General features: G+C 37.2%; 1 protein-coding gene across 1 annotated transcript in view; it reads left to right on the top strand.

The window, feature by feature from the left end:
- The window catches only part of LOC126751709 (neuroendocrine convertase 2), a 65,374-nt gene that overhangs the window by 43,717 nt on the left and 7,182 nt on the right, over window positions 1-14,475 (top strand). The window contains exons 2-4 of the mRNA XM_050462182.1: window positions 9,368-9,475; window positions 12,198-12,465; window positions 12,531-12,568. Of these exons, the coding sequence (XP_050318139.1) occupies window positions 9,368-9,475; window positions 12,198-12,465; window positions 12,531-12,568 (414 nt within the window). The remainder of the gene's footprint in view (window positions 1-9,367; window positions 9,476-12,197; window positions 12,466-12,530; window positions 12,569-14,475) is intronic.

The following is a 14,475-nucleotide window of genomic DNA, read 5'->3' as shown; positions in this document are numbered from 1 at the left end:
GAAAATTCGTTTGGACAGCTTGTAGGCGTTGCTTCAACACTTTCGATCGTTTGCTAATTTTATCCATAAATTATGTAAATTTTGCAGCGAAAGATGTATTTTTTAAAGCTGTGGGTATAAGTTCCTAGAACCGAAAGCAAATCGAGCATAATGCTGAAGTAAAAACTAGTAAGTCCCACTGCAATATTGGTAGTACCATACTAATTAACGATGACAAATTAGAGTGAGAAGCTTTAGTATATGTACATATACAAGTATATACATATTCATAGCTGTACACATATTCATATCTATACATATGTACATATACCAGTAGTATTTATAAACATTGCTATTTATTGTTTATAATAGCAAATCCCTAAGTTATTTATAAGGCAAAGCACAAAATGTAAACAGGTGCGGTGGCAGCTGCGTCTGTGGCACGTGTGGTAATGAATTTTTAATAGAAACAGAAAAACAAAATATTGGCACATGTGACTAAATTTGGATTTCTGAAAAGTTAAAAGCGTGGGAAATTGCTCGTTGCTGCCGTAAAACTTTATCGTAAACAAGCTAGGAAAAGCTGTGCTCGAGTGCAGCGAACATTAGAAACTTTAAGCAATTTGTGAGAATTAAAGGCGTAGTTTGGTACTCGACTTGCACTCCTGCTCTCTGAGAGCACTCATCAACAACTCGGTATAAGGGAACTGTGCGACGGTATTTCAAGCTCAAGAATTTTTTGTAAAAGAACAGCTCGCAACGTTACAATCGACCACAACACGTGTGGGAAGTGACAAATACCGCGAGCCGAAGAGGGAAGAGGGAAGAGAGACCGAAATGCTTGAGTATGAAGAGCTTGACAAGCTGGCCGATAGGGTTAAAGCTCGAAAATTCTACGAAAAGATGCGTGACTAACAGAAGGTTTCAAAACCGGAGCATATTCTTGTAGAACCTGCAGAGGTGATCTAGTGACTGATGCCCAGAGCATACTGAAATTATAGAGGGAACACTTCTCCAGCCTGAATGGCAGTGGAAACATAACGTAGGAGAAGGCGAATCTGATTCCCCAATCGATGATGATAGAGCAGAATAGCAATTATCCTCCTGAAGAACAACAAACGGCCTATCTATTCAATTACGGCGGCGAAGAACTGATATGAAGCATGGATCAGCTTCTTTGTTGAATATGGTCGGATGAAATCATGCCTGACGATAGGAATGTAAGTGTGCTCTGCCCAATCCACAAAAAAGGGTGAACCATAATCTGCGCCGACTACAGTGGGATAAGCCTCCTCAACATTGCATATAAGGTTCTATCGAGTTTAGTGTATAAAATATTAAATCTCTCAACAAGCTAGTTGGCCCTTATCCGTGTGGCTTTAAGCCTGGAAAATCGAAAACTGACCAGATATTCACCATAGCACGAAAATCATCTTCGAAATTCAACGCAGTATAACGCTTGCCAATAGGTGCAAGTTTGGACTGAGTAGAAAATTCAGAAGTAAAGTCCTCTCTCGAGGAAAAAAGAATAAACTCCACAAGTCATTCATCATCCCCGTCCTGCTATATGGTGTGGAAGCATGGACGATGACAACATTTGATGAGTTGGCGTTACGAGTTTTCGAGAGAATGATCCTCTGCGCATTGGTAACGGCGAATACCACAGTCGACGGAACGATGAGCTGTACGAGATTTACGACGGCATTGACATAGTTCAGCGAATTAAGAGACAGCGGCTACGCTGGCTTGGTCATGTCGCTCGAATGGATGAAAACACTCTAGCTCCGAGAGTATTCGAAGCAGTACCCACCGGGGGAAACACAGGAAGAGGAAGACCTCCACTCCGTTGGAAAGACCAGTTGAAGAAGAACCAGGCTACACTTGGAATCTCCAATTGGCGCCAAACAGCGAAAAGGAAGAACGACTGGCACACTGTTGTAATCTCGGCTATAACCGCGTAAGCGGTGTCTACGTCAATAAAGAAGATGAAAAAGAGAAGCGCAATTTGCGTTTAGTTTTATTCTGATATCTTAACTGATGCCAGATTTATTTATTATACGGTGAAACGATCTGATGAAATTTAAAATGGCTATTTATGTAAGCTGTCGCTTGTCTGATATAACCGCATTCTTTGTTCGGCTTTCAAGCAAAAATAAAACTATTTTACTCTTGTGTAACATGTTGCGTGGGTCCAAAATTACTCACTTCGGCAGGCAAAAGATTGAATTGAGTAGTTGGGTAAGTTGGGTAGAGAGGCATGCTTGTGTTCTCAGTTGCATGGTTACACGTGATTACACTTAAAAAACACTCGTATGTACTCACCCTTAAGGCTTCGTACATCGATCAATCGCACACAGAAGGTATCAACGGTTAATTGTGATTTCGTGTTGAGCACTTTATCTCCCAATTAATTATAACATAATTAAAGATACGCGTGAAAGATTGTTTGTTTTTTTCTACAAGGGTACAAAAAGAGCACTTGCCACTAATAAATGGACGCGTAATGCATTAGGCATATTATTAATGTGACAAAATAAGGCTGGAGTTCTGCGGAAATTAGCGAAATTGTGAGCGTGTAAATCATTAATGAGCACATTGTTGCTAATACAAAAGTCGTATTTCAGAGTATAACTCGCTGAAACAACAAATAATTGTAGTTATTAAACGAAAAAATCTATTTGCAAATATTATTTTGTGAAAAAATTATTTGTAAATATTACATTGTGCCTAAGTTAAACATAAACGTGAGCAAAGCATATTGCTTTCATTATTTATTCATATACGAGTAGTGTGTATGCAAGGTTAATTATTTTTTGGCTTCGTTTACCTATTTGAACACAAATTAATGCAATTTAGTTCGCACGCCGTACTATTTACCTTTGTGTGCGCACAAATTTCACAAATTTTAAAGCTTTTTATACTAGTTTTTATGCTCGCCCTGAAAGGTCATCCTATGTGAAGGTCTGTTTATTTAGAGACATTTTAGGATCTTTTTTCTACCTCAGGTAAACAGTTAGAGCTTTATATTTATTAGCATTTACTATATTTAGACAGTGTAAACATAAATTTTAAGATATTTTTATTTGAAACAAAAAAATTAGCTGTGTTTAAATCTGCAAGCCTAACTGCGCGGAATGGACTATTGACAAATGAATATACCTAAAATTGGATGTTTGGTAGATATTTGAAAAAAGAAAGTTTCAAATTTTGCGCTTTTTGTTGTTTGCTTTAAAAAAATTAAAATTTTGCAATTTTTTTATTGATAGTAGTCATTCCGGGCACAGTTTTGAGAAAAACGCATTTAAAATATCTAGTTCACACTCAGCGCTCCGAACAGATCCTTCTTGTAACTGCTCCACCTTTAAAACGAGTTAGAATTAAAAAGAAACACTTTATTTCTATGAACAATAACTCATACCAAAATTTCGTGAGGAAAAATTCCGATCGTTCAGTTTGTATGGCAGCTAAGTATATGCTAAGGCCGATCTGAACAATTTCTTCGCATATTACATTATTATCTTACAAAATAGCCTGTGCCAACTTTTGTGAAGATACATTGCCAAATGTGAAAGTTTTCCATACAAGCACATAGATCCATTTGATTCCGATCGTTCGGTTTGCTACCTCTGTACAGGGTTTCTTTAGTAACTCCACATTCAGGACAATTGCATTTTGTATTCTATATGAACGAACTTATTATAGTGGTCCGATATCGATATCGTTACAAACATCGTGGCAAACTTAATATATCCTGTTCAGGGTATAAAGATGTACTATTTTTTGCCCGCAGCAGTATAGTGTTAGTATTCATTGTAGTATGTTCAATGAATAATTCTTTTCATTATGTTTTTTGCAAAACACATCTTACTGACTAGAATGATTGTCGCTTTTGTGGGCACACTGTGTGAAGGACTTTATCTATATTGGCCTGAGTCATCGATTCAGTAATTAATTCAACTTAGCTTTCTGAAAAGAAATCTATTTCAGCCATATTTGAGTATAATGGAGTAGCTTGTCAGAGAATTCAACAGATTAGGTACTAAAAACTAATCTGTAGTATATTAAATTTATTAAATTGTATCAAAATTTTACAAGCCGACGCTCAAAATATATTAGTGCAGAGTTTCCTGTCTTAGAAGTCTCACGTTCCAGAGGTTTTTGTGCATCTTCTTAGTCCTTTGATAAAATATTGATCTACATTATTTAGAACCAATATTGAATACATAACGCCGTTACAAACTTAAGCAAAACATCAGTAATAAAATAAAACTGGACTGCTCGTGTCTAATGGACTCTTCAAAACTAAGTTCTCATAATTGCACACTTCATAATCTGCGATAGTGAATGTGGCAACTAAATTTGAAGCGAAAATCTTTTGTGTACAAACAATTTCAAATTTAATTGGCTTTTTAAACAACTACTTAGAGTGTGTCAGCTCATTTTGCAGCTACGTCGGAAACTTTCACAATTGACTGACACTACAAAGCCAACATTTACGCAACGCACACATTCGTTTTAATTAAGTTTGGTTGCGTTGCTGAAATTCTCATGCGCCCGGCCGAACGCCTGTGGTCCCGAATAACCCACAAATGCGACACATTGCACACACTTGGCATAATTAATTTCCATTTCTTGCCGTTGCACGTCTGACCGACTCGTGATTATGGAAGTTTCGGCTGTAACTGCTGTCATTTGTCATCGCTAATACGCTCTTATGACTTGTCAAAAGAATTTTCCAACTCGCATCTCGTTGGATGACGGCACTCAGGGAGGGAGTCAATAAAATGTCAATTGTGCTCTTCCGTCATGATGTCCGTCAGCTGCTGTCCGCGTTCATGACGAAGCATCAGAAGCATTGTGTGAAAAGTTGAAGAGCGTCAGCTTCAAGTTTTTGTTGAATAAATAATGCAAATAATCCGTAAATTTAAATAATTGTAATTTATTTTTTGGGATTTTCATTAAAGAGCGCAATTGGTGGGATAATAGATGAGGCATTCGCAGAGGTCAGGCATGCTTGTCGAATGTTTGCGCATTTGTCTTCATGGAATTGTATTCAACTTAGTATATTGTTTTGTATATACTAAATATATATGTATATGTATATGCGACCATCAGTATATATATATGTATATTAGGGTGGTCAAAAAAAAAAATTTTTTTTTCGCTTCGTCTTCTGAAGAATTGATTGATATAGTCCTCTAAGAAAGGGTTCTACAAAATCTATGAAATGAAATATTTATTGAAGTAGTTGGAAGCAAGATAAAAATTTTCTATCTGACAATAAGTAAAAAAATGTAAAACCGTTAAGCAAAGAACCTTCCCGTCACGACTCTTACTTGAAAAGCATATCTTAGAGGTGTCTATCAACCAAGCGAAAAAAATATTATTAGATTTTTTTTATTTTTTACCCGCCCTAGTATATATGTATATTCGTTCAGAGTATCATGCGAAAAAATTTGATTTTCTTACCCACCCTACTATATATACATATATATAAATATATATATATTTTTATATCTTTCCGTCATTGAACCAATGCGAGTATATATATACATAAGTAGAAAACAAAGTTTTTGTTTAGCTAAATTCTTAAGATCAACATTGTTGTTATTTACTCCTGGACTTAAGCACCCCCATGATTTTACAAAGTTTTGTTTATGAATATACATATAGTATATAATATATATAATTATGTGTATGTATGCTGCTAAATCGCTGGCCTTAAGTTTGCGTCATGCTCGTGATGGTTAATTATCCGTTATGCGGCGATATAGTGTTTCCCACGAGATGGCTAGATTATTGAATTGCAGTTTTCCAACTTTCTATCGCTTGTGTGGGGTGTTGAATTACCATCGCTCCCTTGTGTTGTTTGGCGATTTGGATATGAAGCATACAATTTTCGTTTTTGGGCAAAGTAAGTTTATGTATTACTTATGTAGCTCTGCGTCTTGGTATATAAGTGATAGATATTTCTTGCCAATTTATTTCGTATTGTAGTTAAATTGCGTTATTAATTATATATGCACGCTCGCATGGGCAGTTATCTTAGCTGCTAGGTTATGTTATGTGTGTGCTAAGTAATTTGATAACAGTCGAACATATTTATATTCAATGACTTTATTAACTTTTATATGGTAATTCTACGCCTGACATATGGATCAAACGAATTTATGAAATAGGAGCTCACGGTTTTCTCTACAATAATGCATAAAATTGTGAGGTTATGATTTAGAAAATATAAATTATGTTGCTTTTCAGTTCGAATATAATTCAGTTCGGCTTACTTCCCCTGCAAAAAAAAAAAAAATTCAGATTTCAGTCACTTTGATAAATTTTGAGACTCGAAGGATGTAAAAAGGTGCTTGGTACTATTCGGTCACAAAATGCAAATACTAATGTTTTCCTTCGAATCAGATCGTTTCCCACGACCTTTAAATAATTTCTTTATTTGATTGTCATATTCAATATCTCAGCATTCATTTAAAGACAAATTTGCTGATTTATTTATTTATTTTCAAAGTAACATTTAGGATTTGGATTAGAATTGGATATGAAACGACATGGCGCATTTTACGACGAGATCTTAAATTGAAAGCTTGTGCAAGAACAGAAACCGCTCGACCTTCCCAAGAGACATCGTTTCGCTCTATAGTCTCTTGAAAAGTTCCAAGAAGATCCGAAGTTTTCGAGTCAAATTTGTTCAGCGATGAGGCCCATTTTTGGCTCGATGGGTATGCAGACAAGCAAAATTGTCGTATTTGGGACGAAGAGCAACCAGAAGAGATTCAAGACTTGCCATTTCATTTAGAACAAACAACGGTTTGGTATGGTTTGTGGGGCGGTGGAATCATAGATCCATATTTCTTTAAAAATGATGCCGGTGAAAACAAAACCGTCAATGGCGACAGTTATCACGCCCTGATAATCGATTATTTGATGCCTGAAGTTGGAACTCATGATCTTGGCGACATTTGGTTTCAACAAGACGGCGCCACTTCTCACACAACGCAACAATCAGTGGATTTATTGAGAGAATGACTTCGTTGATTCCAATCAAGAAAAAATGAAAAAATCAAAGATAATTTCATGTTTTGGGCCTACAGCACTGATATTTGGTACATAGCATTTTTATGACATTATATATGTTGGTCGTTAAATAGCCACTAAGATCGTGTGATGTCACACCGTTAGACTTTTTCCTGTGGAGATATATAAAGTCTAAAGTCTATGCGAACAATCCCGCTTCGATTCTGGTCTTGGCAAAACATCACGCGTGTCATTCGCCAGTAATCAGTCGAAATGCGCGAACCAGTCATCGAAAGTTGGACTCAAGTGATGAACCATCATCCTACATTGAAAAGAGATAATATTCAAAAACTAAATACGAAATAATGTTCTTTCGAATGAAAAGAAACGTTCCCCATTGAGTTTGAAATTTCTGTGTTTTTTTTTTCTAAAGAATTGAACCACGAAATGGATCACTAAACTTGCTTCGAAATTGAATTTGCTGCAGAAGACATGGCGTAGAGTGGCCCGAATGCTACATTGTTGCCCTCTGACAACATCTTCATTGTCAAGTCGTAATAAATGATAAGAGATTCAAGAGATAAAGCATGGCTATCAAAGTCTGCCTCATCAAGTAATCAAAATAAATAACTATGTAGGTGTACTAGCGTGTTCCTTAAAATAAATTAAATCATTTTAGTAACAACTTTGGAACATCATATATATAAGCATTATTCTCACATTTAAGGATCACCTTTATGCATATGTGAATGTAATAATAATCTCGCGCATTAAACATTTAAGTCCCACATCTCTCTGTAGCTGCTCAGCATTAAGGCGCACACGTGTGTAATTCCAAAATGCACAACACCACATTATTGCTGTAATCGATGTCGTCGCCGTTGACATTGTCATAGTTGCCACTGCGAGCAATAATATTTTCTTGGCTACTCAATTAAATTAAGAGTACAACTTGTTAAGTTCGTTATTTGTTTCTGCGTTTTCTTTGCTCACTTGACGCGAACACAATCATAATAAGTCTTATTACATTATATTACCGGCCAGCGTCGAGCAACGCGCACACTTCTCTTCTCAGGACATGTTCGCATATTCAACATCCACATTCATACACATGAACTTATTCAGGGCTGTGGAGCGTGAAATTCGTTTTGTTCGTACTTGCTTATATTTATGTTTTCAACGTTATGAAATTCTGTCTGAAACTCCGCATCGAGTTTTATTTATTTCATGTGCTCGGAAAACGGAGAATTTTCCACTGTAATAAGATGGATAGGCGTTGAGGAAACCAGTTGCAAGTCAACTCGGGAAAAATGTCCTCAATAATTATTTATGTCACTATGGAAAAAATAAAAGAACTTTCTTACTACCTTTTTAATATTGAGCTTCGAAATCTAAAATACCCATTTTTACCCTTCTTAAACATGAGAGCTCAGTTTCTAGTATTTACATAAATAATATATTCTTCGGTGAAGCTTTGAAATGACAGACCAATGCAAGTTTAATTCAGATGAGAAATGTTTTCGTATATATTGGTTTCAAAGGGAGGTCCATTTCGAGGAAAGAAACGGAGAATTTAATAGGGAATGTTTATTATCATTAGAAAGAACATCTTGCGTATTTATTTATCTCTTTCAAATGTCTGTTGAGTCCAATTTTCGATGACTCGTTCGAGAAGTGGCACCGTCTTGTTGAAACCAAATGTCGCCGAGATCACGAGCTTCAATTTAGGAATCAAATAGTCGGTTATCATGCTGCGATAACGGTCACCATTGGCTGTTACGTTCTCCACCGGCATCATTTTTGAAGAAATATGGACCGATGATTCCTCCGACCCACAAACCACACTAATCTGTTGTTTTTTCTAGATGAAAAGGCGGCTTTTGAATCTTTTCAGATTGCTCTTCGCCCTAACTGTGGCAATTTTGCTTGTTTACATACCGATTGTGCCAGAAATGGGCTTCATCGCAGAACAAAATTTGGCAAGAGCCCATAGAGCGAAGCGATGTCGCTTGAGAAGGTTTCAGTTCTTGCACAAACTGTATTTTATACGCTTTCAATTTAAGATCTCGACGTTAAATGCGCTAAGTCAGTCCGAGTTGCTCCGAATCGTCTCAATCCGAATCTGTCCAACCGCTTTTGCACTGGTCTACTGTCCAATTAGTCTTCTTCTATAAACACAAAATAACATTAGTTGACTAGAGAATATTGTAGTAGTGATTTCATGTCGCCTTGGCGGGAATATGCAGATTTTGTGGGAATGAGGTCTACTACTTCATTCTCTCCATTGTCAGGATAATATTTGTATATAAATATATTTGTATTAATTTAATATTGATTGCTTCTTTTCTATTGTTAATTGCAGTTAGTTGGAGGAAACGGAAACGAGTACCACTTCAAGCACAGGACATTGCCACACGCTCGCACAAGGCGAAGCATCACACACACGCGACTCTTGAAAAGCCATCCATTGGTGAGTAGAAGTTTTAGCACAATTTGAAATTTGAATTGAAATTTGTATGACAATTTTTGATATATGACAACATAAACTTCATAAATAGCAGGAGGGTGTTAGGTATATTCGTATAAAGTTTATACCAAAAGTTTTAGGTTCGAAATATAGTTGTTTCTGAAGTGAAGTTCCACAAAAAATTTGTCTCTCGAGTTGTTAGTTCGTGGCTAGATATGACGCCGTTGTCGGGTCCGGCTTGAATGTTCTCTTCTTGTATACCATAAAACTTAATGAGAAATCATCTGAGACATTTTTTCATCACGTTTCGGTTCAAAAACGTTCATTTAGTCGGCATTGTTGATCGTTTCTATTTGTTAACGTGTGTAGAAGATCCTCAGGTGTACTTTACACTTAGGGCGAAATCCAGAAACTCTGAATGTGGGCATATTTGCATATTTCAGTTCATTTCAATCTACCTGCATATTAATCAAATTTCATTGAACCACAGGCAATGAAATGACTGTTGAATTGTATAATACGATTCGAATGCTAGGAAATTGCATTCAGTAGCAGTCCTTTGAAGTAAAGGTTTACCCACACGTAGCGACAGCCAGACGTATGTATATATGTACATAGCCAGGCGCATGACGAGTAATGCAACGCAAATACAAATGTAAATACCAGATTGCCAGTCGATTAACTCTGCGGTAGTTATACGCCAACACAACCAGCAATCACGCATCAATCGGTGAATCATCGGAGGAGTAGGATTTGCATTTGCTTCCGGCATGCTCGGCGTGTGGGTGTAGATATGCTCGAAAGGCTTACAGCGGGCTTATTATTTCTATTTTAACGAGAGACAACTTGAGGTTTTGTATTTTGGTTATGTTTGGTTTTGGATTCGTGGTCACGGAGAGAAGTAAAGTCAGCAGTTTAGTTTCTCACTCACATATAGACGCTTATATAGTTAAAGACGATATTGGTGACTTCTGTGCGTATGTAACAGTACTTAATTAATGCTGGTTTAATGATTACGTGTCTGTTACATAAGTGCAGATGTCATAGATAAGACTCCAAAGCTTAAACCCACATTTGCATGCTCGTACATCTACAATACGTCCGTTAAATACGTAAAACTTTTATTGAACAGCCTTGACATGTGATAGAATATGATATGCGTTAAAATCAGTGCTGTTACATATGTAAATATGTGTGATTAAATGTCTTGAGGGAATTCTTAGCTGGTTTGTGTACTTGTTTACATTGTACAAGTACAAACAACAAGCATACAAAGCTCTAAGTGTTCAGTCAGTGTCTACACGAAGTATTTCTGTAAACAGAAAGTCTTATTGAACATGGAGAAACATGAAAGATAGGAGAAGTAGACAACAAAAAGATTGAGATTTTTGAATGGGGGGAGTGTTTGAAAACGCTATTGGAAGTTAATGTAATTTAAAATATTTTATTCTAAGGATGTGGAAGGCATTAGGAATGGTAGATAGAGCACTATCTACAAATTTGATATGGACATTGAGATGCTCAGAGAAGTTGAAGATTGAAGAAAGAGAAAAATGATGTGATGTACTAACAAAGTTGCTAGATTCCATATAGTACCTCGAACAAAGTAACTGGTTTTTCAATAAGAATGCCTTTGGATATCAATGAAATTCTTTATTCCTGTGAAAGTACATTCGATGACATTATGTATAGTTAGAACTCGATTTCGTTTGCAATGGCCACCACCGGCAAGATATTCGTACGAAGTTCATCAATCGGCGCTGGCATAGATCATAGGCTTGACGTAGTCCCATAGAAGATAGTCTAACGGCGTCAAATCGCATGATCGAGGCGGCCAATTGACTGGGCCATAAACCGCACCAAACCGTAAATCATAATCGGGATACAATGATGACTCATGGAGTACGTGTGGGTTGTTGCCTGACCAATGTCGCATATTTTGCTTATTGACGAAGCCATTCAGCGAGTTTGAATTTTCGATGAAAGTCTGGATCATTTTCAAGTTCTTGCTCAGCCAAATTCACGAACATACGATGATTCTGGTGGTTCAGCGGCTTCAGTTTTTGCGTCAATTTGATCTTGTAAAAATGTAGGCGAAGATCTTTTCGCAAATATGACGTCACAGAGATGCCCAACGCTTGAGAACGACGTGTGAGAGACTGATTTGGGTCTTCCTCAATTGGTGCGCTAGCGGCAGCAACATTCTAGACACTACGGGCACTTCTTTGTCTTACTGGCACGGGAACATTTTGTACTGTGCCTGTGGATTTAAATTTTTCCAACAGACGCTCAATTGTTGATCTAACAGGACGATTATGACGGCCTTAAGTTGAACGCAGCGCTCTTAAAGTTGAGGCCTTTGACTACGAATTTCGGTAGTGAATTTTAATAATTTCGACTCGTTGTTGGATCGTATATCTTTCCATGACAAAATGGCAAACTTTTCTGAAGAGAAATGCCAAAAGAGCAGGAAAAACTATGGCGTCGTTTGTTGTCCCTATCTGTCTACTTTTATAGCGTCCCTATTGTAAAACTCGTTATATCAAATCCCATTGACAGTAGACGGCTTCGACCCTATAGAGCTTGCCTACCTCTGCTGAGTCTCTCAATCTAATATTAAAGAAATGGTATATATGTATTAATCAACAGTAAGCTTAAAAGTCAGCATATATGGTTTCGACTTTTTCTTCTAGAATACTATACTAATATACGAATTTACTTACAGGTTCACACGGCAGTTCAACAGCCGGGATTCAAGCGCGTCAAACGTGGTCTGCGGCCGGCGATTCCCGCTATTCATGGTCTCCCATTTGAGTCCACTTTTGGCGCAAAACCGATTGGACTTGAACCAAGTGATCCGTATTTCCCCTTACAATGGTATCTGAAGAACACGGGTCAAAATGGTGGCAAAATGCGTTTGGATCTCAATGTGCAGGCCGCTTGGGATCAAGGTATAACTGGCAAAAATGTTACGACCGCAATAATGGACGACGGTGAGTGTAAAGAACGAAACGAACTAAACGGTCCTTTAACTTCTTGTTTATTTGTTTTCTTGTAGGTGTGGACTACATGCATCCTGACTTGAAGTTCAACTATGTAAGTATAATAGTACTATATACTATTTCTAGGTTATAAATGATTTGTTTTTGTAAAGTTATGCTGTACTAAATTGGTGAGCTAGAGTGGAGATAAATCATGAAAACTTAGCAATACCTACATAATAGCACTATTCGTCATTTTTAGAGCGTAAACAAAGTTTGTTCATTGTCCTGTTTAGACACAGCGAACCCTCAATATTATGCGAAATGTTTATTTTTAACGAAAAGCCGGCCATTAGCTCGCTGGACCGACGGAACCCCTTTGCCATTCATTATTTTTAACTTTTATTTCGGTTCTTTTTGCACATTTCATGCTCAAAGTCACTCACACGTACCCACTTTACATACCTAAAAATATTATATACCTACCTACTCTCTATACTTGTCAGGGTACGAATTTATACGAGTCACGCACATCAAGTAGCTGCCTTTATAATTGTTGTGACAATGCACTTTTGACTGTGTTTACTTAAGAGCTCGTTACAGTTTTGAATGTTTAACCTTTCGCCTTTTAGGGCAACCTTCACGACTGCCTCTTTATAGTGTTTGTTGTTGTCGGCATTAAAATGCGGGCAAATGGCAGTCTACTGCTATGTGACACGTGAGGCCATTTCGTAAGTGTTGCGGAGGCAAAGTGCACATTTCTTCATGTTTATGGTTCATTTTTCACATTAATTATTTGCACGCAACTATTCGCGAAATATTCGCACTAGCGCAATTGCGAGAGGTTCGGTTATGGTCATAGAACAAGTCTGCGTCGTCTATAGTAAGCATGTATGTGATACCAGATGCTTGAGCAAGTGCTGCGAGTCGAAAAATGAAGTAATGCACAACTAAAAGGTGATCCATTTGGATCTTCCACTCCCTACTTAAAAAAAAACACAGAAACTTCAAATTTAGAGGGGAATTTTTATTATCATCGAATGAACATTCTTTGACATTTATTTTTTAAAGATTATGTTTTTCAAATAATGTCCGCGGGTACGTCCAATTTTTGTTGACTCGTTAGAGCAATTCGACTTTCCAAGACCTGTATCGAAGCGGAATTGTCCGCATAGACTTTAGACTTTCATTTTCTTACAGGAAAAAGTCTGACAGTGTGAAATCACATGATCTTGGTGGCCAATCGACCGGCCCTAAATGTGAAATTATTTGCTCACCCAAGTGTTCTCTCAAAAAAGTTAACGAGGTCACGAGCTTCAATTTCAGACATAAAATAGTCGGTTATCGTAGAGCAATATTTCTTGAAACTTTTCAAAAGCCCAAAGATTGAAGAGATGTCGCTTGGAAAGGTCGACCGACTTCATTTCTTGCACAAGCTGTATTTTGTACGCTCCATACTTCGGTTCGAGTTGCTGCGAACGGCGCCGAATCGACTCTCCATGGTCTTCGTGTACATTCTCAGCTTCGGTTGCTATATTTTCTTCACAGCGTGCTAGACGTGGTCTATTCGGTCGAACATTGTCCCATAAGGAATGCTAGGTCTCAAGATTGGTGACGGTGTTGCGAATAATACGTTTAGTAGGTCGATTATGTTGACCATAAGTGTAGCGAAGCGCGTGAAACATATTATTTACAGAACGTGAATTTTCGTAATGAAATTGAACGATTTGTAAACGTTGTTAAGACATCAGTCTTTCCATGATGAAATGCCAAACAATACTGAGTAAAAATTACAAAACATGGACTCAGGCGTGATCTGTCGAGAAAAGGTTATTCAAAAAAGTACCTCTACTTGGATCATCCCGTTATACAATATATATGTATACTTTGTTATCCTATTGAATTTTGTTTGTTCCGCGATCGCCACTATTACCCAGTCTTAAGAAAGTTCACTGCAAAACATTATACCATTATAATAAGCTTTTTAAAAACGAAATTTCGTAACTGGTTATAATATTATTT

This window comes from Bactrocera neohumeralis, chromosome 2, assembly GCF_024586455.1.
Source record: "Bactrocera neohumeralis isolate Rockhampton chromosome 2, APGP_CSIRO_Bneo_wtdbg2-racon-allhic-juicebox.fasta_v2, whole genome shotgun sequence".
Taxonomy (NCBI): Eukaryota; Metazoa; Arthropoda; class Insecta; order Diptera; family Tephritidae; genus Bactrocera; species Bactrocera neohumeralis.
This window is presented reverse-complemented; position numbering and strand designations above follow the sequence as displayed.